Consider the following 27,470-nt stretch of genomic DNA (forward strand, 5'->3'; position numbering starts at 1 on the left):
CAGGAATGCGCAAGCGCTCTTCCGTAAGTGTTGGGTGGTGGATGTGTAGTCGGGCTAATAGGCGGCGTCCCGTCGGCGTTTTTAAAAGCCTTGTGTATTGATTGGTCAAGTGCGCCTCTCGGAGCTCCACGAATGTGTTTACCATCCCCAGGCTCATAAGACGCTGGTTGGATGTGTTGATCGGGAGATCGAGGGCACGCTATTACATCTTTCTGAGAATCACTTCGAGGGCGTTCTCATCAAACCTGCGCAGGTGGAGGTAAGGAGTCTAGTAGAGTACTCGACTGGTCACGAATGCATGCGCCAGCCGCAAAGCATCTGTGCACCGTAACCCGCAGCGTTTGTTGGAAACCCGGTGCACCATACGGCCCACCTAGTCCCCCACCTTGCGCAGTTTTGCTAGTGTTGTATTAGCCCGTCGATGTTTGTGGATAAGGAGACCAAGTACTCTAATCTCATCGTGTTCGGGTATCGTACTGCTCGCCAGGGATAGTTCCATATTGGTGGTGCACTTAGGCGACGGGCGAATGTTGGTTGGTTGGCTGGTTCATAGGAAGGGAAAGGCGCAGTATCTGTCACACTTGCTCTGTGGACACCTGAACCGCGCCGTAAGGGAAGGGAGGAAGGTGGGAGTGAAAGTGGATAGAGAGAAAGGGGGGCCGTAGTGGAGGGCTACGGAGTAATTTCGACTACCTGGGGATCTTTAACGTGCGCTGACATCGCACAGCACACGGACGCCACTTCGTTTTCGCCTCCATCGAAACGCAGCCGCCGAGGCCGGGATTCGATCCCGGGAACTCCGGCACAGTAGTCGGGCGTCTTACCACTGCACCACCCCGGCGGGGCGGGCGAATGTGCACAAATTCGGATTTGGACGGTGAGCATTCAAGCAGTAGATCCAGGCCTAGGCGTAGGCCCAGCAGCTCCGCCGTGGTGGAAGAACCCAGGTATGACAGGTGCAGCTGTCTGTGCAGTTGCAGGGCGGGGATGGTAGCCGCCGCTGCTAGCGAGCAACTGTCTCTGGCCACGGAGCCGTCGGTGTAAACGAGGAGGTGGTGTTGGAGTTCCTCGTAGATGACGGCTCTGGTCAGCTGCTGCACTGCACAGGGCGGTGTGGTGCGTTTCCCCGCGATTCCGACAATCTCTCGCTGAACCTCCGTAGCAGCGGGCCAGGGCGAGAAGAGGTCGTAGGGGGGCGTTGCATTGGTGAGCTGCTCGTACTCGAGCAGCGCCGCTCCCATGCGTGAGTGGCGATGATGTCGCAACCGATGTAATAGCGGGCCGCCGTCCTTTGCGCGCTGTAGGCGATCAATGTGTCGGAGCGCCCGCCGCGTGGCCTGAAGTTGTAAAGGCCACGCACCTGCCTCGGCCAAAGTAGCTGCGCATTGAGAGCTCTGAGGTAGGCCGAGGCAAATGCGGAGCGCCTTGCGATGCTCGACCTCTAGCTTCTTCCAGCATGGTTTGCGCAGTGTGACGAGCGGTAGCGCGTAGAGTATTGCCCCCAGAGCCGCGGAGTTGTACAGCCGTAACGCTGCTTGCTGGGAGATGCCCTGAACTGACTCCGCCGCCACCCAGGTGTGCCGTGCTATGTGACTCCCGCGCTGCCCTCAGCCGCCTTCGAACCACCGGCCGGGGAACTCCGCTGCTGTGCCAGATTCGCGCACGTCTCAAGCACTTGGCGGAGCGTGGCTGCGCTATACGGGCACAGTGGATCCCCGGGCACTGCGGCATAGAGGGCAACGAACGTGCCGACGAGCTCGCGACCGCAGCACATGAACTCCCTCCTAGCGACGAGCAACTCGCTTTGGAGGATGTGCGTGCGGTAATCGACGATCACCTCCGGACGCAGCACCCCGACCCACGCATCGCAAGAGGTGAGCGCATTCACAGTGTCAGCGGCCGCTCGCTGACTCGGCTGCAACGCGCAATGATCCTCCGTGCACGCATTGGATGTGTGTGGCCTGGGGAACGACGGATGCGCCACGGACTTGCCAATAGTGACGTGTGTGACGGCTGTGGCGAGGTAGAAACTCTCGAACATCTTCTACTGCGCTGCACCGCGCTAGCCGAACCACGACGTGAGTTTCTGGCGGCTTACAGAGCGCAGGGGGTAATCCCGGACAGCGTAGCTGTGCTCCTGTGGCCGCCGGGCTGTGCGCGCGCCCGCGAGCGGGCTCACGTGAGCTTGTGTGAGTACATCGAACAGGCGGGCTTGATGACCCGCCTATTTCACCTCGCCAGATAGTGCGCGCTGGGACTGAACGCTCCACGTGTGCTATTTCCCACAATAACGGCTGATCGCCCACGACAGCCGTCAGTGTTTTGTACAGTGTGCAAGTGCGTGCGTAGTGAACAGTTGCCTGGACGTGGAGCTATTGCGGAGGCCCGCCCGACGTGCCGAGTACTCAGTGACCTAAGACATTTGCGGGTGGGCCTCATGCAAACTACTGTATACTGTACCATAGTGTATATATTTCTTTTATTTTTACCTACTCTTTTCTTTCTCCCTATCACTCTCCTCTTTGATTTCCTCTACCTTCTCCTCGCTATCCCTTTATTTCCGCCGCCCCAGTTCAGGTGCTTCAGATATAAGATAGCAGATACCGGGGCTGGCAAACATCTTTTCTTTCCTTTTGTACATACAATAAATAACCACTACAACAACAACGGTGAGCATTGTACGTCATTGTCTGCTCATCGGACGGCTTCGCAGCTAGCATGATTAGTTTTTTTGACTGCAACAGCAACTGTCCAGACGGCCATGAATAGAATGATGGATTTGGGCGAGTGGCCTTTTTTGCATCTAAAAACCAATAACGACTGGCGTAGACTTCGTTTATTCGTTGCTTAAAAATGCGTATTATCTTTGTTAATTTATAAAGTTCGTTGTTTAACTGCACTCCGAACCGAAATCAGGTTCAAAAGGTTTCTACCAATACATGACTGACTTATCACGCGAAAATGTGTTCATGAGTCTATTTATTTGTGATATTGGTTCGGGTCGGTGGCACGGGTCGATCGTAAGGTATAATCTATGAACAGTGTAGCTTGGCAATCAACCCCTAGTTGTTGCTTGTTCGCATGCGTGTGGACGCGCTGACGTGTAAGTGTTCGCGTACTTTGAAATGAGCACGCTTGAAATGCGCGGCTGTACTTGTTTTCTCGATCAGAATTATGCAACTTTGCAGGTCTTCTCACTTCTTGTGTATTGATCTTTTCGACGCAAGCGTATGGCGCTACAGCTAGGCACGTGAAAAACACAATTGAATATATGGCTGTACCAAACAATAGTCCATGCATTACGTGATATGTCAGGCAGCCTACTGATGCTTCAGTGCAGTACGGACGGGGTGTAGCGGCACTATATAGCGTGAAAAAATTTTCACGCTTCTTGCAAACTGATTCCTTCGTGCGTTTGACTTCGTATTCTTTCTAGGTGGCTTATAGCAAGAGAGGGGAATTTATTAAGTGAAACAGCATAGTTAACAGCATGGTTACTCGAATGGTTAGTGGGCTGGGTACAAAAAATGCTTAAAACAAAACGTAAGCCCTGCAAGCACTTAAAAACGCAGATATATGTGACTTCATTGCTTCAGCGAGCACGATATCGCTTAAAGAAAACCGTTACAGCGCTACTTGAGTGCTGAACACAAACTTTCATGAACAGAAAAGCTGCAAGTGTACGCAACCACGCGTGCGTATATAAGTATACCCAGTGACCAGCTTGGGCTGAGCTGAGTAGTACCATGCAGTTACCACCGAGTGCACGCTGTCACTTATTCAAGCGGATCGAGCGAGTAGCTAAGCCTAACAGATAGGCCTCGAGTCAGCTGCCCGCCGCGGCTCCGCGGGCAAACTCTGCCGCAAATCATGACAACCTTGACGGGGTACGACCCGGATGGAATGCGTATCGTCACCATTCCGCAGGCGAAAACGCCAGTTTTCGACAAAGTAACAGAAGCCAACATCCAACGCAAGATAGAAGAGTGGGAACGCGCATCAGCCCGTAACAACTAAAGCCCCTCAATAAACTAAAAGTAGCGCCAACATGTGAAGTTTGCCGCCCGCCTCCTCTCCTGCGCTCTCCTTCGTCGTTCGACCCTCTCATTGGCCGAGCGCCGTCACGTGCGCGCGCGCGCTTTTTTTTTTGCTGGGCGTGCAGCTTCCTCCTTTCCAGCGGGGCGGGCGGCGCGCGCGCGGCACATATCGCCGTGTGTTTTGCTGCCACGCGAACTGCTACTAAATCGTTCCCGCTGGCTATTTAATTTTTTTTTTCATGCATGTTGCGCTCTTTGGCCGGCGGCTGATAGAAGCACGGTGGTGAAGGCGAGTTCAACCAACGCAGACATCGCGTACAAATGGTGTCATGCACTGACAGTTGAAAACGGAACCGTTTCAGTGCAAAATATAAAAAAAAACTGCTACCACGCTTCTCAAGTTTCACGGTAGCTTACAATTCAGTCCAACCTGCAAAGAAATCACACAGACTGCAGCTCCGCAGCCTAGTTAATTTTTTTTTCAAGCATGTTGCGCACTTTTGTCAACGGCTGACGGACTCAAGGAGGTGAAGGCGAGTTAAATCGACGCCAAAATCGTGTACGTATGGTGACACACCATGGCAGCTGAACACGGCACCATCTCAACGCCAAATATAAAAAAAAAAATAGCTGCTACCTCCCTCCTCAAGTTTACCGGTAGCTCACAAGTCAATCAAAGCTGCAAAGACTCCACACAGACTGCAGCTTCCGCCGCCTATAGTTAATTTGATCTGCAGCTGAAGTTGAAAATACATGGAAGACAGCTGCTGTCATACTTCTTAAGTTTACCGGCAGCTCGCAATCCAGTCAACGCTGCAAAGAAACCATACACAGACTGTTCCAAAATTGTTCCTGTCCGCCGCCTAGTTACAAATTTTATAAAGCATGCCGCTGAGTGGCCAAATGTGACGAACTACGGACACACGGAGATGACGGCGAGTTGAACCAACGCCGAAATCATGTATATGTGGTGTACGTATGACACTCACAGCTGAAACTATTCTGGCGGGAAATCCCTGTCAACATTCGGTAATTATGTTTCAGCAGTGAGTAATATTTTAACCTGAACACATTGCGACAAAATGCAAGGCTCTGGTGAGACCCGCTGCCTCGATCGGCGCGCGTGCGGCGCTGATCGAGACGGCTGTGAAGGGCGCCTGCTCCGGAGAGCGCGCGCTAGTCGCGCACCCCGTAGGTGGAGCCACGGTCGAAATGCGAGAGGAGGAGCGGCGCCGCCGGAGGAGGAGAGAGGAGATGGCGCTACTTTTAGTTTATTGAGGGGCTTTAGTAACAACCGCTCGGCACGGCAGAAAGGACGAACGCCAGATGGCCACTTCACCGCCGCAGCTGATACGCCGCTGCAGGAGACGCCACGCACGCAAGTCAAGCGTTGGAAGCCTCCTCCGCAGCCGCGTCTCGACAAGCAAGATGCAGTCATCATAATCAAACCTAGAGGAACGCTGGATCTCAGCAAATTCAGGGGAAGCAACACTCTCGGAAGCTCCTTGCACATGGCAGCAGGCATTAATAACACATCAGCAGCGCTCAGCGTTTGGCCCATTTGGGAACAAAACATCATCGTCGTCGGCGTACGAGATGCCGAAATAATCAGAAAGATCCTCGCAATTCAAGAACTTAAACTAGGGGACACAGCACACGCAGTGTACTCCTACCTCCGGCCTTCTGACGACACATGTAAAGGAGTAATACAGGTGGACCCTAGGGTTTCCAACGAAGACATCACGGAAGCGCTTCGCTCCCCGGACGCACCAGTGGTGAGCGTGAGAAAACTAGGTTCCTCCAACAAAGCGGCCGTCACTTTCGAAGGAAGAAAGGTCCCTTTTCACGTCTTTTACTACGGAGAGGCGCTTCCCGTGCGCCTCTACAAGAAAACAACACCAGCCTGTTTGCTGTGCGGGAAACTTGGACACCGGGCGGATGTCTGCCCTTGCCCTGTGCAGTCACGATGTCCGCAGTGTGGCCAGGACGACATTCAAGAAGCCCATGACTGCCAACCCAAGTGCACAGTGTGCGAAGGCCCACATCCCATGGGGTCGAATCAATGCAAGTTCAAGTACCGAACATCACAACCAGCCAAATCCAAGACAGGTCAAGACAGTCACCAGTCCAGGGCCAAGTTTCGGGACCGGTCCAGCCGCAGAGGCACATCTAACAGCGGGGACCGACTGACCCAACGGGCCCAGTCCAACAGCAGCAACTCAGGACCACGCGGCTCCCGGTCATCAAGCAAAGGACGTGACACTAGCGACAAGGCGTCGCACCCCACCGGCAGTCGTCCAGCTGAGAAAACAACAGGACCCCATTACAAGGACCAGCGCAACGACGGCAAGGTGAGCTGGGCAGATGTAGCTGCCTCCTCCCCCGAAGCGTTGGCTTACAAACAACTTAAAGCAGAGATCGAGAAACTAAAGTCAGAAAATAGGAAATTAAAAGAGCAATTAGGCGTCGCAGCCAACCCGAAGAACACATTACCTCCATTGACACAACAGGCATGTCCGATGGAGGAGGACAAGGAAGAGGTACACCCTCCGTACCCACAGGAGCTAAATACTAGCACTATCGACAGGCAAACTGCACTAGAGACGCCACAGCAGGCGCCAATGCCGCAGGTACCACAACCGCAGGCAGCAGCACCGCAGGCACCCATGCCGCAATTTATTGAGAACACCGAAACACAGGACCGCATTACCCGCTTGGAAAACACAGTCCAAGATCTCATGGCCAATAAATTACAAATTATGATCGAGACGACAATCAAAAGCATGTTAGAATCAGTCATCAAGCCCATGATGGAAAAACTTGAAGCAGTTCTAATCAGGATGCAAGCGCAGGAGATTAGAATTGACCGAAAAATTCAGGAATATTCGGATGTTTCTCACAACAAGGGCACAAAACTACAGGGCAAAATGGGAAATCGTCGCCTAGTCATCCCTGAACTTGATAAAGAACCTGAAGATACACCACAGGATCCGACACACATTTCTAATCCTCAACATGGCGCCACAACCAAGACCTAAACTCACCATCCTACAATGGAACTGCAGGGGACTAAAGCGCAAGAGGGAAACATTACAACAATACATAGACTCTTATTCTCATGCGCCGCAAATAATAGCCCTGCAAGAAGTAAATATGGAGGCTAAGATCAGAGGATACTCAACACATCAAACAAACCCCTCGACATGTATTTTGGTCCACAAATCATGCACAGCAACCACTGTAGACCTTGACCTACACAGCGACATTGAATATACCTTCATAAAGTTGCTACCACAACACCGTAACAGCAAGGGCACCTATATACTCAATATATATAGTCGCCCCAAACAGCGCCGCGCAGCCTTTGACGCTATCTTTATCAAAGCACTAAGAGAAGCTCACACAGCTCCCCTAGCTATAGTCGGCGACTTTAACGCTTCTAGCCCATTATGGGGATATCCAAAGGAAGACACTAAAGGCAGGAAACTAGCTTCCGCCATCGCTGACATGGCACTCACCTTACTTACTGACCCGCAGCATCCGACTCGAGTCGGTACCAGCATAACTCGGGATACCTCCCCCGACCTGACGCTCGTCCGCAACGCCCGCAACTATGAGTGGCTCAATACGGGAGAGACCTTAGGCAGCGATCACTACATGCTGCAGACCATCTTTGAAAGCAACAAGCACAGCAAACCTCGTGGGCAAGCCAGAATGACAGACTGGGAGAAATTCAGGAAGGATACTAAACTAGTTACATCGGAACAAATAACTAGTTACGAAGAGTGGGCGGCATCTATTCTCGACCTTAAAGAAAACCTCACAAAAACCCTTGCCACCACGGAGGACCACCCAGCTGTTGACAACCATCTTCTACACCTTTGGGAAGCTAGGCGTAGTCTCATAAAACGGTGGAAGAAACAAAGGCACAATCGAAAACTCAGAATTCGAATAGCGAAGCTAACTACTCAAGCAGACCAATACGCATGGGACCTCGCTCGCACCAATTGGCTAAAAAGGTGCGAATCCCTCAAAGGTCGCCTAGACAGCAAGACTACGTGGAACCTTCTCCGATGCCTAATTGATCCACCGAAATCGAAGAGTGAACAACGTAGAAATTTGCATCGAGCCTTACACAACTTTCAAGGCACGGATGATGAACTCATGGATGAACTCACGCGTCGCTATATCTGCACTTCGAGAGACGCAGAACCCTCAAATCCAGAATACCGGGGGGAACCGAACGAAGACCTAGATAAAGACTTCACTTTAGAAGAAATCATAGCAGCACTAGCAGATATGCGCCGAGGTACAGCCCCGGGACAAGACAAAATTACGGTCGGACTTCTAACCAACCTCGGCACGGAGGCACTGCAGCAACTTACGGATTACGTTAACGAATGCTGGCGCATCGGCACCATTCCACAGGCATGGAAAACAGCCAATGTACACTTTATCCCCAAACCCGGCAAGAAAATCAGCATTGAAAACCTACGCCCCATATCCCTCACGTCGTGCGCAGGCAAACTCATGGAAAAGGCAGTCCACGCACGTCTCTCCAACTATCTAGAGAACAACGAGCTACTGCCACACACGATGTTTGGATTCAGAGCACATCTGTCCACCCATGATGTGCTTCTGCAACTCAAACGCGAAGTCATTGATCCAGCACGCAGAAACAGTGACCGAGCACTTCTATCCCTCGACCTCAAAGGAGCGTTTGACAATGTCAAACATTCCACAATCCTCCAAAATCTCCAGACCACCAACTGTGGCCAGCGAGTCTACTCATACATCTATGATTTCCTTAAAGACAGAACAGTCAACATCAGCATCGGCACTAAACAAACAAAGCAAGTGAAGATGGGCACGAGAGGCACTCCGCAAGGGGCAGTATTATCCCCACTTCTGTTCAATATTGCACTCCGCAATCTTCCACCTCTTCTAAATCAGATACAGGGCATACGACACGCCCTGTACGCTGACGATATAACCATCTGGACAACTAGGGGTAGTATGGGAATGATGGAAGAACAACTACAAACAGCGGCAACAACAGTTCAGAATTATGCACGAGCGTGTGGACTAACCTGCTCTCCCGAAAAATGTGAACTCCTAGTCTTCCGCCAGCACAAAAATCAGGCCACGATCGACATCCACGTTGACAACTCACCCATAAAGGAAGTTCAGACCGTTAAGATACTGGGTCTATGCATCAATAACAAGGGCAACAACCACCTCGCCATCCAGAAACTCCGCCTCGTGAGCGAGCAAGTCGGCAGGATGATCGCCAGAATAACGACGCGGAAATCAGGGATGCGCGAAGAAGATACTCTCCGACTGGTGCAGGCCTTCGTCGTGAGCCGCATCGTCTATGCGGCACCCTACCTTCGTCTCAAGAAGTTTGACATCAAGAACCTCGACGTCATAATCAGAACAGCCTACAAGAAGGCCCTGGGCCTCCCTCTTACGACATCGACGGACCGGCTTTTACGACTGGGCGTCCACAACACGGTAGACGAGCTGATTGAGGCACACCTCACGGCGCAGGTGGTACGACTCTCCACGACTCTGACTGGCCGACAAGTCTTGAACGATTTGAACATCAATTGCCCCGAACAGCTAGACCCTAAAAGCGACATCCCAGCCTCATGGAGAGGACAATTCAAGGGAACTCCATTACCGAGGAATATGCACCCCGACTTTCACCAGCCAAGAAGACAAGCACGAGCGGAAGCTATAAAAAGGCACTACGGCGGGCGCGAGGGCGTGTTCTATGTCGATGCTGCGGGTCCTGAACAGGGAATGGCGGCCGTTGCGGTAGTACACCAAGATAAAACAGTGGATGGACTAATATTACACAGCCATGACACACTGGCCGCGGAGGAAGTGGCAATTGCCCTAGCTGCGACACACACTACCTCAGAATACATTCTTACAGATTCACAGACAGCATATCGCAATTACCTCAGGGGCAGGATTGCACCGCTAGCAGCTAAAATCCTGCAAGATAGTTACACCCGTGGCTACCAACCCATGGATAAACACTTAGTATGGGTACCAGGTCACCAGGGCATCCCAGGGAACGAGAGCGCACACGCCTCAGCCCGAGCATTTCTCCCCCGGGCACCCAATACGGATCTCGTGGAACCTCCTATCCCATTGCTAACTTACACCGAAATACTTCAGCACTTAAGATTATCTCGCCGGGTCTACCCTCCACCGGCAAAGACACTAGACAAAGGGGAGGAGATACACCTCCGCAAGCTACAGACCAACACTTTTAACAATCCACGCAGACTACACGCAATAGATCCAGAGTCATTTGACTCACAATGCAAATTCTGCGGGGAGAAGGCGGACCTATACCATATGGTGTGGGCATGCCAGCGAAATCAGACTGTCACTATTAATAACCAGCCAACGCAGGAGGGGTGGGAGGCAGCTCTGACCAGCTCGGACGCAAGGGTTCAAAAAGAACTCATCGGAAGAGCGCGGACAGCAGCCTACGCCAATGGGGTTCCGGACTGAGGACTCCAACCGCCGCTACAGCCTCCTAATCATTTTCATTAAAATATTTTTACCACCACCACCGGCACAGTAGTCGGGCGTCTTACCACTGCACCACCCCGGCGGGGCGGGCGAATGTGCACAAATTCGGATTTGGACGGTGAGCATTCAAGCAGTAGATCCAGGCCTAGGCGTAGGCCCAGCAGCTCCGCCGTGGTGGAAGAACCCAGGTATGACAGGTGCAGCTGTCTGTGCAGTTGCAGGGCGGGGATGGTAGCCGCCGCTGCTAGCGAGCAACTGTCTCTGGCCACGGAGCCGTCGGTGTAAACGAGGAGGTGGTGTTGGAGTTCCTCGTAGATGACGGCTCTGGTCAGCTGCTGCACTGCACAGGGCGGTGTGGTGCGTTTCCCCGCGATTCCGACAATCTCTCGCTGAACCTCCGTAGCAGCGGGCCAGGGCGAGAAGAGGTCGTAGGGGGGCGTTGCATTGGTGAGCTGCTCGTACTCGAGCAGCGCCGCTCCCATGCGTGAGTGGCGATGATGTCGCAACCGATGTAATAGCGGGCCGCCGTCCTTTGCGCGCTGTAGGCGATCAATGTGTCGGAGCGCCCGCCGCGTGGCCTGAAGTTGTAAAGGCCACGCACCTGCCTCGGCCAAAGTAGCTGCGCATTGAGAGCTCTGAGGTAGGCCGAGGCAAATGCGGAGCGCCTTGCGATGCTCGACCTCTAGCTTCTTCCAGCATGGTTTGCGCAGTGTGACGAGCGGTAGCGCGTAGAGTATTGCCCCCAGAGCCGCGGAGTTGTACAGCCGTAACGCTGCTTGCTGGGAGATGCCCTGAACTGACTCCGCCGCCACCCAGGTGTGCCGTGCTATGTGACTCCCGCGCTGCCCTCAGCCGCCTTCGAACCACCGGCCGGGGAACTCCGCTGCTGTGCCAGATTCGCGCACGTCTCAAGCACTTGGCGGAGCGTGGCTGCGCTATACGGGCACAGTGGATCCCCGGGCACTGCGGCATAGAGGGCAACGAACGTGCCGACGAGCTCGCGACCGCAGCACATGAACTCCCTCCTAGCGACGAGCAACTCGCTTTGGAGGATGTGCGTGCGGTAATCGACGATCACCTCCGGACGCAGCACCCCGACCCACGCATCGCAAGAGGTGAGCGCATTCACAGTGTCAGCGGCCGCTCGCTGACTCGGCTGCAACGCGCAATGATCCTCCGTGCACGCATTGGATGTGTGTGGCCTGGGGAACGACGGATGCGCCACGGACTTGCCAATAGTGACGTGTGTGACGGCTGTGGCGAGGTAGAAACTCTCGAACATCTTCTACTGCGCTGCACCGCGCTAGCCGAACCACGACGTGAGTTTCTGGCGGCTTACAGAGCGCAGGGGGTAATCCCGGACAGCGTAGCTGTGCTCCTGTGGCCGCCGGGCTGTGCGCGCGCCCGCGAGCGGGCTCACGTGAGCTTGTGTGAGTACATCGAACAGGCGGGCTTGATGACCCGCCTATTTCACCTCGCCAGATAGTGCGCGCTGGGACTGAACGCTCCACGTGTGCTATTTCCCACAATAACGGCTGATCGCCCACGACAGCCGTCAGTGTTTTGTACAGTGTGCAAGTGCGTGCGTAGTGAACAGTTGCCTGGACGTGGAGCTATTGCGGAGGCCCGCCCGACGTGCCGAGTACTCAGTGACCTAAGACATTTGCGGGTGGGCCTCATGCAAACTACTGTATACTGTACCATAGTGTATATATTTCTTTTATTTTTACCTACTCTTTTCCTTCTCCCTATCACTCTCCTCTTTGATTTCCTCTACCTTCTCCTCGCTATCCCTTTATTTCCGCCGCCCCAGTTCAGGTGCTTCAGATATAAGATAGCAGATACCGGGGCTGGCAAACATCTTTTCTTTCCTTTTGTACATACAATAAATAACCACTACAACAACAACGGTGAGCATTGTACGTCATTGTCTGCTCATCGGACGGCTTCGCAGCTAGCATGATTAGTTTTTTTGACTGCAACAGCAACTGTCCAGACGGCCATGAATAGAATGATGGATTTGGGCGAGTGGCCTTTTTTGCATCTAAAAACCAATAACGACTGGCGTAGACTTCGTTTATTCGTTGCTTAAAAATGCGTATTATCTTTGTTAATTTATAAAGTTCGTTGTTTAACTGCACTCCGAACCGAAATCAGGTTCAAAAGGTTTCTACCAATACATGACTGACTTATCACGCGAAAATGTGTTCATGAGTCTATTTATTTGTGATATTGGTTCGGGTCGGTGGCACGGGTCGATCGTAAGGTATAATCTATGAACAGTGTAGCTTGGCAATCAACCCCTAGTTGTTGCTTGTTCGCATGCGTGTGGACGCGCTGACGTGTAAGTGTTCGCGTACTTTGAAATGAGCACGCTTGAAATGCGCGGCTGTACTTGTTTTCTCGATCAGAATTATGCAACTTTGCAGGTCTTCTCACTTCTTGTGTATTGATCTTTTCGACGCAAGCGTATGGCGCTACAGCTAGGCACGTGAAAAACACAATTGAATATATGGCTGTACCAAACAATAGTCCATGCATTACGTGATATGTCAGGCAGCCTACTGATGCTTCAGTGCAGTACGGACGGGGTGTAGCGGCACTATATAGCGTGAAAAAATTTTCACGCTTCTTGCAAACTGATTCCTTCGTGCGTTTGACTTCGTATTCTTTCTAGGTGGCTTATAGCAAGAGAGGGGAATTTATTAAGTGAAACAGCATAGTTAACAGCATGGTTACTCGAATGGTTAGTGGGCTGGGTACAAAAAATGCTTAAAACAAAACGTAAGCCCTGCAAGCACTTAAAAACGCAGATATATGTGACTTCATTGCTTCAGCGAGCACGATATCGCTTAAAGAAAACCGTTACAGCGCTACTTGAGTGCTGAACACAAACTTTCATGAACAGAAAAGCTGCAAGTGTACGCAACCACGCGTGCGTATATAAGTATACCCAGTGACCAGCTTGGGCTGAGCTGAGTAGTACCATGCAGTTACCACCGAGTGCACGCTGTCACTTATGCCTAGAAGTGATTATTGATTTCTTTTTTCAGTTTGACCGAAGTTTCTCTGCAGTTTTTTGGCTTCGCGTTATGGGCCGTCTCTAGACATTTGAAGCCGCACTGATTCCCCCAGAGACGGACGTATATTCATTCAACGCTGATTCGTTGTATTTCTAAAAAAACAGTTCAAATACAGTAGAGCTTAAAGCAAAACACATAAACAACCATTAATGCTTGTCGTCTTTTTTTGCTGATGCACATGCGTATACGTGGTCGGAAGATTGGGCCGTCTCAGCTGGCATAAAATATCAGCGACCACATATTGCAGCTTCTCTGTTGCTAGGCAGGTGTTCGGCTTCGTGTAACCGGCCTCGACTGGAAACTTGAAGCCTCGTAAAACCACGGGAGATGTGGCTAATATTTTATCGCTTGGAGATCGACTGTTTGTACCAAGTTCTACTTTCACCTCTGATGCCTCAGATGCCCGAACAAACTTATATACGAGCTTGACGAGCTTCCCCAAGTTGTACAACCAGATGCTGTCCAACCTTTGCTTGCTTAATTGTTGCATACTCACTAGTCTACAGGTTGAAATGAAAAAACAAAAACAAAAAAAAAAAAAAACGAAAGATAGGCCTCTGGAGTGCCCGAAGGTCTGCCGTATAAAGGTATTGTGGGCCCCCTATACGGCGAGCGTTCCGTGATTTTCTCCACCTAAGTTGGTTTTCAATTTAAAATAAAATAGCGTTGTCTTCTCATTGAACCAAATTTCACTCTGGTGAGATGATCAGGTATGCATTTTATGCAAAAGGTTGCTTAAGGCTCTTATGTGACGTTCACAGATCCAATGACCTGCAAGAGACGGCGCTTCGAGCTAATACCTCAATCTCACGCACTTTTATTTATGCGGAAAAGTAATCGATTAACGATCTGGATCGCCAGTGGAAGTCTAGAGCGTGCCTTCACACTCTGCCTGCTAACTTATATCATGAAGAAATAAAGTATCCACCTGTAATTTCACCAATGCTGGTACAACATTCTGCAAAGGGTTGCTCTGCCAGGAACTACAGTGACTCGAAGAGTTCCTAAGAATAGCCAGTAAGGCCTGGTAATCTCCTCGAAAAACTCAAATATGTGCAATATTTTGTAAAAAATAAAATGTTTTACTCAAATAGTTCGTTTTCTTGGATGCTGAATTATCTTCTTTTTTTTTTTTTGGGTAACTTCCGTGACATTTTTTTTTCTGAACCTCAGCACATTTGCTTGAAGTATGGCTGCGAATTTAGCTAACCTTACAGTGTTTTTAGAATCACATGTTCTTGTTCATCGCATGGAGTATATTTGTTCAAATGTTTGGAGGCGTCACCATACTACAATGGAATTTTTAGTGAAGGACATTCTTGATAGCCTCGGCGGGGTGGTGCAGTGGTAAGACGCCCGACTACTGTGCCAGAGTACCCGGTTTCGATCCCGCCCGCGATGGCTGCATTTCGATGGAGGCGAAACGAAGAGGTGTCCGTGTGCTGTGCAATGTCAGCGCACGTTAAAGATCCTCAGGTGGTCGAAAAAACTCCGTAGCACTCCACTACCGGGTCCTATTTCTCTTTCCACTTTCACTCGCACCTTCCTCCTTTTCCTCTTTCTTTATTTCCACTTTCACTCCCACCATCCTCCCTTCCCTTACGACGCGGTCGAGGTGTCCACAGAAAAGAAGTGAGCCAGTTACCGCGCCTTTTCCTTCCTATAAATCAATCAGTTCAAAATCAATCAGTTTACGGCGCGGTCCAGGTGCACACAGAAACAAGTATGACAGATACTGCGCCTTTCCCTTCCTATGAAGCAATTATTATTATTATTATTATTATTATTATTATTATTATTATTATTATTATTATTATTATTATTATTATTATTATTATTATTATTATTATTATTATTATTATTATTATTATTATTATTATTTGTTGATATACTCAAGGCAACCTGTACTGTATTTTCGGAATTTGTGCACTCTGAATACTTCTAGGTATATGTGCATTATAAGCATACTGTATGCTTAGAAGATGGTCCTGTATCTTTACTTTTGCATCGCGCCACGATTTGAAGGCACCCGTATTGTCTCTACTGCTTACTGTATTCAGTTCAGTTCAGTTCAGTCGTTCAGTCGTGTCCGACTCTTCGGGACCCTATGCACCATATCACGCCACGCTTTCCGGTCTCTATCTTTCTAACATCACATAAATGTCCTCAAATGCGTCCTCAAAACTGTGATAAATTCATTGTTCTAAATATTTCGTTGTCGAGTTTTATACCGTTTATATTTTGTGGTTTCTGTCTTCATACCACTTGTATTTTGTGCTCGCTGTGTTCCTTATTTTGTGTTCGCTGTGTTCCCTCAAGTGACTTGGCTTTACAGTATAGTGGTTTTATTTATTTCGTTTTTTAAAACCATAACTATAGTGCCTATTGTTTCTTTATGATGCAATGGAAGAACGGGTAACTTAAATATTTTGCTGCATGTTCGACTTGGTTTCCTCTGGTTTGCTAACAGTGGTATAATATGGGATTATATTTCGTACTTGCTTGCGCGCCTCTTTTTTATATTCTCGCGGTGATACCTGTGCACTAAGAAACATGCATTATACTAGAATAATCGCTTAGGTTTTATGTGATTTAGCTAACACAAAAGAACATATTTTTTTTTGTATTTGCGTCTATACACTTGAGTCAATGAATGTTTTGGCCATCACACTGATTTTTCTAGTTTGCTGTCTTTCTACGTAATCAACCTGGTTAATAATTTTTTTTTTACCGTTGAAACCGGTACACAGCCGAGTTTTAGATATCATAAGTTTTAGCACGCTCAAAGGACATTTTTGATAAATGAACTTTTTATGCCAAGCATTACAGCGTACAAAGGGTACACATGTTGCAGCAAGTAACAAATGCCATTTTGAATGCTGTATACCTTTGCAAAGTTTACACCCCTTCAAATACATGTAACCTATGTATAACCTATGTAACCTTTATGGCTTGTAACCTTTACAAAGGTTAATAGGGCAAAGGTTAGATTTTGTAAATTTTAAATTTAAATACACAAGAATGTGAAAATGTGCACCTGTACAAAGGTTACCGTATTTTGAGTGCACTGCCGGTCCACAGCATAGAAGGTGCATTACAGGTACGTTTGGTCCTCCTTGGATAGCAGCATCCCGTTTAAAATTTGTTTGCCTTGCGAACGAAGCCACCACTTTAGCCACGTGCACATGATATACAGGCGCAAAGCTCTGGGCAAGCGGTAAACTCAAATACCCTAATTATTTAACGTACGAAAAGAGCTAAAACTTTCTCACGCAGTTATTTAGCAGCAGTGCTATCTCTATGCTACTTTCCCAAAGATTAGCAATTAAATTGGCCTTGTCTTCTACAAAACATAAAACGACGGGTTTAAAGCAATATTCTTCTCGTAGCAATTAAAGTTTGAGATTAAATGGTTTTTCCACTGAAAGGTGGTGAGATTAATTTCCGAAAGGTACCAGAAACTTTCCAAGGCGTTGAAGCAACCAACTTAACTCAGACTGGCTGTTATCAATGATATTACGATGGTACCTTGAGATTCGAAGTTCGCTATGTCAGGAATGAGCATGACAATCTCCGGCAAGAGAGGCTTTGCCTCGTAGACGAGCAGCGTGCCAGCGTAGTAGTCTTTCTTCTCTTGCTCACTTAGCATTGCTCTTTCTTTAAGCCATTCCTTGTCACTGGAGCTGATGAGAACCTGAAAAACGTGTGCACATTTCTGAAATCGGTGATCACTTGAGAGCATTAGTTCTGTTATTGCTTCACTGCTAATATTTGGTGATACAAAAACGTTGTAGAAGAAGACATAGTACACTGCTTTCAATGTGGCCTTGCAGTACCCGTACCACCAAAATAAAAATTTGTTGACAAGAGAACAGCAAAACTGACTGGGACATCTAAGTGTCAGTGAAACAATGTACAATACGTAGCACTGTTTTGAATGCTTCGTTTGGATCGGTAGCCCTTAGGCGCAATGAAACACTGACATTCAAACCTACATATTCTAACGCGATTTAAGGTGTACTTTAGCAACGCTTGTCTCAACAATATGCACTTTATTAAAATCACAATCATGGTTGTTGGGAAAGGAAACCTAAATGTGCAGTGACTGTAATTGTAAAGATATGACTACCGAAGCTCTCATAAAGCTAACACGCATAATAAATCCGCCTTCCACGTTAATGGGCTAGCCTTTCAAGATGCTACACCAAAAAAAGTTATCGAGGACAATTCAGCTTCCCGTTTACAGGGTGTGACGCCATACCGTTGCACGTATACCATCCGTCGGCTCTCTTTGCGGTTCCACTTTTGCTACTTGCTTTGCCAGTAATTTTATTTTTGTGCCCATATTATGCCGAACATACTCATAAAAATAAATCAACAGCTACCACATTATATTAACAACCAATCGACATAGATATTGTCACGTGCAGCAGTTAGGAACAGCCCTCGCTAAGAAAGCTCTCTCTTCAGCAAATTTGTGCTGTTCCTAAAGAAACCGCGGTGCCGCATGGAGTCGAGCCCCGTCGCAGGCAGATGGACCGAATGGCGCGACGATCGTGGATCGAGCACAATGTTATTGTGAGCTTATCGCTCTTCTGGTAGCCAGCGGTGAGTAAGCGCTCGCTCATGACACGGCTTCATGGCAAGAGCACAGTCGCCACCCCAATAGGAGAGTAAAATTCTTGGCTGATTTCTGTCAACACGTATATCGCATAGTTCGCAGCCATATGAAGCACCCTTTAACGTGGCTATTTGCATTCGAGGATGTGGTAAGGCTGGATTGAACCCTTACCTTCTCATCTGAAAGGTGAAGCTCTAGTTGGCAGCGGCAACCAACTGCGCCATCATATGGTATCGCGACATCTAATCTCGATGACTAGTCAGTACACGACCGTCATCTATCGACTACCATCTGCCAAAATTATACCCATGATTTCTCATTCAGAACGCCGACACCAGAGTTTCAGTACAACGGCACTTTGAGCACTCTCGCGTTATAAGTTTTCCGTACAAAAGGAACGTGCCGATAAATGAGTGCTGCCCAACGATGGAGCCAGCTGCATGTGTGTTGTGCGGTAAAATGCTATACCAACAGCTCCTGTTGTATCTACTTCCATAGGTTCTGTGGTAAGCGGTATCTCACAGCGGTATAAGGTTACAGATCAAGCGCCGGCATAGCAGCCATATTTTAAGCTCTCGAATCTTCATTGTTGCATACGCGCTGCGTTCAGAGCTGCGCACCCCCTACACTGCAGCGATGAGGCCGGCGCAGAAGAGCGGCGAGCCCTGTAGTCATTGAAAATATTTTTCTCATCTGAAACTGCATGCGTAGACACTACCCTCTACGCAACAAAAAAGGTAACTAGCTACAGTGGGGCTGACATGATGATGCACGGAACACGTATAGATCCTGTAATTTCTGTCTTTGGGAGTGAGCTGCGGATTAGAATGTCATGCTATTTGTTTATATGCCTTCACAAATATTCTATTTGCTGAGAATATTCGTGTCCTCTTAAATATTAGGAGTGCGTGAGTGAATAAGGTTCTGATCTGAACACAAATATTAAAGCCCAATATTCGATTAGTATTCGAAATTGTACATATTCACACACACCTAACAGAAAGCAATCTTTGTATTGGAGCCAGAATAAAAACAACGATAGCTTTTTGTGTTTCTGGAGGTCAGTAGAACAAAGTGCGAAAGCATATGCAATATTTAAATTGACGGTGAAGCGACAATACTGCTAGAAACAAAGATGCTCTTACTCGAAGTATCTTCTTGCCATTTACGGCGTTGAGACCATCGACACGAAACGCCACGTAGGTGTGCAGCGCATATTGCAGCGAAATGCGCATCATGTGAAGCATCGGGTTCTCCGAGGTCTCCTTTCCGCCGCCAGTAAGGCTCATCCCGACGGTTGCGAGAAAGCGCCGGATGCGGGGCAGCTCCAGAGCGAGCCCGTCCGTCGGATACCGCACACAGGCCCGGAACATGCTGACAGCCTTGTGAATCGCCGTGTGGTTTCCTTCCGGAATAGACGTTGACTCGAGGACAGCTTTCAGAGAGCTCAAGGACTCTTTTCGCATCTGTAAATGCGTCGAATTAGGGAGACACTGAATCAGCGGTCACGTGTCTTATTGAATGCCCCAGCACTTTGGCGGCCCAATAAATGTAGGGTGGCACTGCAGTCCCTTAATGCGGACATGCTTACTGAACATATATAATAGAGCTGAACGTTGCAGAATGTGCCCAAAGGGAGGAACTCATGCACAGCTTATCAAATATGCACATTTTCTCCCTACCTCTCTTGCCGTTAAGTATCCTGATAAATGATCAATATGCGGGGTTCGTTAGTGGCCACACTAGCGTTCCCGAAGTGGCTTAGTGAAATGGCCAGAGCTGTGGCATTCATAATACTTGCTGTGTGACCTCGCACGGCACTGCGCGACAACTGTCCAAATGTGTGAATGTGTCTAAGCACATTAAGTAAGGTGGGGCTTGTGGTTCGTCCCCTTCACAACTAACTCTTTGCCCCCCCCCCCCCCCCCCCTTTCAACATGCGTCTCCGAGGCAGAGTTCAGCGAAAGTTCGGTGCGCTAAATATATTCGTGATAGGTCGAATATTAAATGTGCCAGCTCTAAAGAAATCGGCAAGATCAACTACGGATTTAAAGTATGAGCTACTATCTCCAATTTACAACACGTAGCGGACACCTGACTATGGCATCGTACGCCAGCAAAGAAATTTCCAGCTGTGGCGGAATAAGTGCTCACAGACTTTAATTCTAGGATGCCTCGTGAATACTTGTAGTATTAAGGGACACTTGTTTGTTTACCTGTACAAAAGTGTTGTCCGAGCGCTCGTGCAACCCTCCACAGACGTGCTTGTAAAAGTCGTCGCAGGGATCCGTAGCGACATCCATTGAATTCCGTAACAGTTGGTCAAGCCTTTCGCAAGGTTCAGCACCGCATTCCATTGTCACGGAGTCCTGTGTACGTACTCTTTCCGCATGTTGTGCATTCCCGTTATTTTGATGCGAATCTGTCGCCAAACCCATCGAATTAAGCGGCTGGCTTCTATTCTGGTTCTTGTTTCGAATTACCGTGAGAATATTATCTACCAGTCGCATATCACGTTTTTTAGTTCGAATAGCTGCAACGTTGGCAGCTCCGAGAGTACTCTCATCTGAATATCTCGGCATGTTGTCCAATGACCCGGTTCTTTCATTTCCACTGTAGCTCTTGTAACGCCTATTTCCATCTTGCAATCTCGCTCTGTCGGCAGTTCTTTTCGATTGCGCGGCAATATTTAATTCTAGCTCACTTCTGCTCTCATGACGTTTCAAAACCATTTCCGGTTCAAGCATTTTGTGCTGCGCACTTCTTTTATAGCCGATGCCGAGATCCGTGATGAGTTCTGAATTGATAGTTTTGCTTACACCTTTTGCCCCTGGAGCGCCGGTAGCACTGTCATCGGAATAGCCGTCGCGTTGGGAAATCTTGTCTTGATCAATGCCAGTAATAGGTGTTGGTCTTTCTTTCACGACAAGCCGTATATTCAGAGCTGGTTTCGTAAATTGGCTTAGGTTAAGGAATGCAGCCCTGTATATTATTCTTCGCGACATTCGCCTTGTAATACCAAACCTGGCACGTCTCTGTATGAGCGGCTTTCGAAGTGAGCTTCGCGATGTAGTCTCATAATTTATCGGCAATATTTGATCGTCGTTTCCGACTGCAGATATTTTCGAGTTCAGCAGTGTCACGTTAATCGCATCATCAAACCGGTCGTCGGGCGTTTTATATACATTCGTTTTGTTGCTGTCAATCGACAAGTTGGGTGCAGTTTGTCTTTCATTGTAGCTGCTCATTGCTATTACAACAGGGTCTTCCTGCGCCAGATGCCAGAACTGCCCACTCAGTCCAGTGTCTAAGTCATCGACTGCCATCTCTCCTCCCTGTGAAGAGAGAGAGACAGAGAATGACAGGGTGTTTCTCACTGCGTTGCTTCGGTAACGTTTCTATGAAGAACAACACATTACATTAGTTCTTACAACATCCTAGTTGGGAAAAACTACAGAAAATTTTCTGTTGTTACGACAGAATGTTAGTGCGGTTTTTGACGGGAAAGCTATTGGAGAACAGAACGTTCTTTAGTAACATCAGAATTTTCTGTAGTTACAACACAGAAGGGCTACAGAACTACAGACAACAGAAATACACTACAGAAAAACTACACAACTACAGAAAAGTACTACAGAACTACAGAAAAACTTGACGTTTACGATAGAACTACAGAATATTTTGTCGCATGTTTGACACGATTTCGAAGTGCGCTTCGACTGTAGTGTTTTTCGATGTAGCATATGTTACATCAAAATTAAATATTATGGTTAGTTGCAACGTGGGTACACGGCAAAATTGTTTCTGCTTCAAGGTAAGGTAGCCTGCATTGATCTTAACGGTCACGGTGCAGAGCGCTTTCAATTCATCGAGCTAAAATTTCATTTTCGACAGGAGCGGCTGGGTGCACTAGAACCATGAGATGAGCTGGGCTTGCTTCTGGGTCTGCATGAGTCCAGAATTGTATCTGTAGAAATAAGTGCGTATGAAAATTACTAAGGTATCCCCAAAACTGCAGCGCGAAAAAAAAAGAGCACAAAAAAGGAACAAACACACACGACACGGACAATTGCTGTTGGGAAACGTTGGTAACGAAAAGCTGTCCAAGCAGATAATCAGTTGTAAAGGCCATGCTTTGAAAGTGTCTTTTAGTGTCAAGACGCATACACCGGATGTACCATTTAGAACTATTGTTAGCGAGTATGGAACATGAGAGTTGCTTGTTAGTTGATACCTGCAGGTATCTGCGAGTTCACACTTTTAACGACCCTTTTCTTCAAAGAAATTGTTGATTTCTTGAAAACCAAGCACAACATTGGCTTCGTGTTCTCTGTGAATGTGGAATATTTGTTCTATTCGATACCCCACCAAGAGTTCGCGTCAGTGAAACAGAACCAGCACTATTTACAAACCATGGAATGTGTATTTGGTTCTGCGTTGCATCCAATTTAAGTGATATTTTTCCAACAAGTATTGACCAGATTTTAGCATCTGATTATAAAGCGGACGAGGTCATAAATGAGGACCGACATGTTGACGATGATTTAATCTTGTTGGACTATTAGGCAGAGCGCTTTACACTACTGCGTTTTTGTAGACAGAATTTAAGACGAGTTTCAACAGCATGGAAAAGGACCGACCTTCAGTTACGAAATGCCAAACGAGAATCATCTTCAGTTTTTATATATTCGTATCAAGTTTAGTGCGTACTGCGTGTGTTGGGGCTACGCCCCATGTGTGCAAACACGACTGTTTCCTTATGATTCCGCGCACGCTAAGATACATAACGGAAGCATGGTGAACTTGTGCCTCCAATCGGCACTAGATAAATCGTGCGACCATGACTGCAGACCAGATTTGATGGCATATTGGCAAAAAGATTGGACTCAGGCTACCCTCAGTCGATCGTGACGGCTGTTGCCGAAAACCTCCTGAAAAAGGTAAAGAAGAGCGCTACGACCATGAAGACGAGGCATGTTGAGCTCACCTTGCGTCCGGAAGCTGCCCTACCTGCTGTCATGCATAACTTGAAGATAGTTTCGATCAGGTTTGGGGTGCCGCTCGTTTTTTCGGCTCCTGTAAAGCTCGGCCAGCTATGCCTTCGTATCTCTGCAAAGGAGGCCACCAAAGCTAGATGCGGGAAAAAGCATGCCAAGCCCCTTGTTCAGTGGCAGTCGGGAGTGCTATTCGAAATTCTACTGTAGTGCGGAAGAGCCTATGTCGTCCAATATGGCAGATGTGTCAACGATCGGTTGAGAGAGCAGGAAATAAATTTAGAGAATGACAAAGATGGTGAGCTTGGTTAACATTGTAGCTCTTTCCACGAATGTTCGCTGCATTTTCATTGAGCATGGATTCTAGGCATAAACAAAGATCAAACTGCTCATTACCATATAAAGAAAAGGGGCGATTATTGCGTAAGTGATACTTAAATTCCCTTGTACAAAGAAGAATATGACCTTTTCTCTGCCACTCGATAATTCGATAATATGTATCACACGGTGAGAAAATGTTCTATATTGACGGTGGCATGGGTTCTTCCTTTTTTTTTTTTTCTGCTCGCGCATCCCCTATGAAACATTTATATTTCCTACGCGTTGGCGAAATAAATTTAGTTGTCAATAGCAGCGATTGTCCGTGACGTGTGTTTTTTTCCTTCCTTTGTTCTCGTCTTTTTTTCGCGCTGTAGTCATGTGGAAGTAAAGTAACCAACTTGCCCAAAAGCTCGCTTTACTAAAGAATTACTAAGGCTCTTTGATTTCGTTAATGTGCTATTAATTTGAACTAAAATGCGCAGAAGCATGCAATAACACTCCTGGAAATGGCTACGCATTAGGACCCGCTCTCTGCCGTGCTTGAAAAAGGTCTGGCGCAGTGCGGTAAATACAACTCTGCCCTTTATATAGTTCACAAAATCGAAGCACATCAAGTTGTTCATATATACCCTGAAAACATAATATAGTAAAATTTAAAGGGTATCGCGCTCGATCAGTTCGGCCGATTTTAACACATCGAGGCGCCTTTCATTTCTGAGACACAGGCTATTTCTTGAGAGTGAGCACCAATGAGATATCATAGTTTTGTATGGCCGGGTGAAATACTCGTGTTGAAAGCAAAACAACTTATCAGTGGGAGCGCAGAAATAAACTTTGAATGGTACGCATCGGTAACACAGACCATACCTATCCGCGTGTTACAATACCCCCGTATTGGAGCATCTCACAATATTCTACAGCTCTCTGAAGACTTTCTTGCAATTCGAGCATATTAGTCTTCTTCAATAGGATGATTTTACTACTTGGTGCGAGCGGAGAAAAAACTTTCGAAACAAATATTTCGTACTTCTCTGAAGCACAGACTATTCCTATCACGTGCGTGTAAAGGTATTGCAGTATTCTACAACTGCCTGAAAACGTTTTCTTTCAATACAAGCCAATTGGTTTTTCTGCAATCGGCAGCTTTGACTAAGTACGAGCGCAAAAAAAAAAAAAAAAACTTCAAACGCAAATCATTAGTACGCGTCAGAAGCACAGACCATTGTTACCCCCGTGTATAAAGGTGTCTCATAATATTCTGCAGCTGCCTGAAAACGTTTTTTCGCCCAATCAAAGCATATCGGTTTTCTGCAATAGGTAGCTATAATTCTTAATGCGAGCGCAGAAAAAACTTTAAAAGTCAATTTTTGCACCGTCGTCATAACTTAGCTCATTTCCATCATATGTCTCTAATAGTATTCTACAACACAATACAACTGCCTCGCAATTGAAAGGTTTCTCAGAAAGATGGACCTAGTAAAGGCTTACGTTATCTTCGCTGAGGCTTCTTAAAGTGACGTACACAGCAGAGATGAGGAAGGCAGCGATGAGCGCCAGCGCCGTCATACTGATGCTGGCAAAATGCTCACACCTCGCCGACTCCCCATCTTCTTCCTCTAGGCGAATAGCCACGACTTGTGGCTCGGCAAAGGCATCAGCATTGTCGGGAATTCCGTCAGAACTTGCCGGTGAGTCTACCGTACGCTCAGGTTCCTCACTATTTGGTACCAAGTGAGAAGCAAGCGAATTTTTCGTAGAGCGGTGCAACCAAGCGCAACAATTCTTATAGGAAGTACTCTTTAATCATGTGCATATGAATGAGAAGCGGCTGAATATGTAATGAGTTGTAATTTTAAATCTTAGCGTATGCGTTCTTGTTTCAAGACAGCGTTTATGCTTCATAGAGGCTTGAAATAACAAAAAAAAAAATGTCATTATTATAAGATTGCTGTAAAGCGAATCTATTTGGTCAAAAAAGCTGCAGAGTTTGCGCGCAAATTTTGCAGTTAGCGCATACTTATACCACATATGTGGCACAGTGCATTTTACCAATAAACGAACAAGATCGGCACGAAGAGGGAAAGTAGAGATCGAATTGGTCAGCTGCTCGAAGCGAAACAGGTGCTTGAACAACGTTCAATTTGTACAACCTCGAAATTAGCACTAGCTGAAACTATCGCTCGAATAACTAGTTTTAGATAGTGTGCGAGGTGTATAATGCGGCAGGGCAGCACAAGACTTGCATCACGACAAAAGGAGATAGTACGAAAAAGAAAATTTTGATCTAAAACGCAAGAGACGGGTCCTCGATGAAGCACGTTGAAAGTATACTGCAGAAATGCCATATTTTATTCCTGTCGTCTAGGCATATATGGCACAAATGAATAATGTTCACGATGGTAGTGAGCGGTGCGGAAAAGTGTCTCATGGAAATATGAATGGTCATGAAGGGGTCATGAAAACATGCATTAGGAACCGACTTTCTCATTGCATGCACCTTTGTAATGTGAGCCAACATAAGCTTCAGAAAAGTGCACCGCGGTATCTGGGCAATTCCACTACCAGCACAATTATCGCCAAACTTCTGCAAGAAAAGTACTAGCCGTATATGATGCTACATCCATGCGAAGAATCAGAACAATGATCTTGGGCAAACCAAATCGATCACCACATATTCAACCATTTGAAATCGGAGTACGCTGCAGCGATATATGGCCGTATGCTTCAGCAATTTTTGCGTGCACCCAAGACACGGTTGCCATTTCTTTACGCATGCGTGATTTTATTAAAACTTGTTTAAGTCTAAGAGTTGAAGCACTTACCGTAATAACTGAGCTGGAGAAGCACTTAATTGCTCGGCGTTATCTTGTTTAGGAGATTCAGGATTCATAGCGTTGAAGCTGAAGTCTCTATTTCTTGGATAGTGCTCCTCTTCAGCCTCTGGATATAGCGAGGACAAATAAAGATAAGCTAATATGTATCAATTTGGTAAAGTTCTTTTAGATAAAAAGTTCCGTCCTGCCGTGGTGGCGCAGTGGTTACGGCGCTCTACTAGTCCAATGAGGCCCAGCAAATAGACTCCCTAATTCGGCAAGCAACAAAGGCAGCGCTTAAATTACCGAAAAGCACCAGCAACGAGAGGCTACTCGAACTCGGTGTCCATAACACAATACATGAACTTCGAGAGGCCCATTTACAAGCAGAATACCTCAGATTGGCCGCTACATCTACCGGGCAACACATACTCAGTAAGCTAGGCATCCCTATTCCTGCAAACAATGCATCTCTAAGAACACATTTACACTTCAATCTATGCTAAACCCTTACCACAATCATGCACCCCCACTATGACAAAGATCGCAGGAAGGCGCGCGCGGTAGTGCTCCAGAAATGGCACGGGAATGATCCCGATGCAGTCTGGGTGGATGCCGCCTGCGATGAGAACGGAGCCACTGCGGTTGTCCACAACCCCCCATTTCCCCCTTAACTTTCGAGCTTCAATTAGGCACCATCCCTGAGGAAGCCGAGGAGACCGCTTTGGCTATTGCTCTGGTGTACACAGATGCCAGCTATGTACTTAGCGATTCTAAAACTGCCATTCTAAATTATGCCAGGTTTCGGGTTCATCATCCGGCGCATCGCCTGCTGCACATGCCCACCCCCCACCTCCCCCGACAGGTTGAGCTCATCTGGGTGCCTGCGCACTTGGGAAATTCCTGCAACGAGGCCGTCGACTCCTTAGACCGAGGGTCTAGAAACCGGGCACAGGCGGACCTCGTGGAAGATTTCTTGAAGGAGCGCATGCACTCGTTTGCTAGTTCACTGCAAACTCCCGCGCTGAGCGCCTCATCTATCCGTCACA

General features: G+C 47.7%; 1 protein-coding gene across 1 annotated transcript in view; it reads right to left on the reverse strand.

Annotated features, from left to right (window-relative positions):
- LOC146186392 (neprilysin-3-like) overlaps positions 1 to 25,174 on the reverse strand; it is a 33,245-nt gene extending 8,071 nt beyond the window's left edge. The window contains exons 1-4 of the mRNA XM_084608038.1: positions 25,097 to 25,174; positions 21,551 to 21,628; positions 19,439 to 19,759; positions 17,201 to 17,366 (exon numbers count right to left, since the gene is read on the reverse strand). Of these exons, the coding sequence (XP_084464164.1) occupies positions 17,201 to 17,366; positions 19,439 to 19,759; positions 21,551 to 21,628; positions 25,097 to 25,174 (643 nt within the window). The remainder of the gene's footprint in view (positions 1 to 17,200; positions 17,367 to 19,438; positions 19,760 to 21,550; positions 21,629 to 25,096) is intronic.
- Positions 25,175 to 27,470: the final 2,296 nt, after the last annotated feature.

Source organism: Amblyomma maculatum, chromosome 6 (genome assembly GCF_055883805.1).
Source record: "Amblyomma maculatum isolate TAMU_Amacu chromosome 6, ASM5588380v1, whole genome shotgun sequence".
NCBI classification, from domain to species: Eukaryota; Metazoa; Arthropoda; class Arachnida; order Ixodida; family Ixodidae; genus Amblyomma; species Amblyomma maculatum.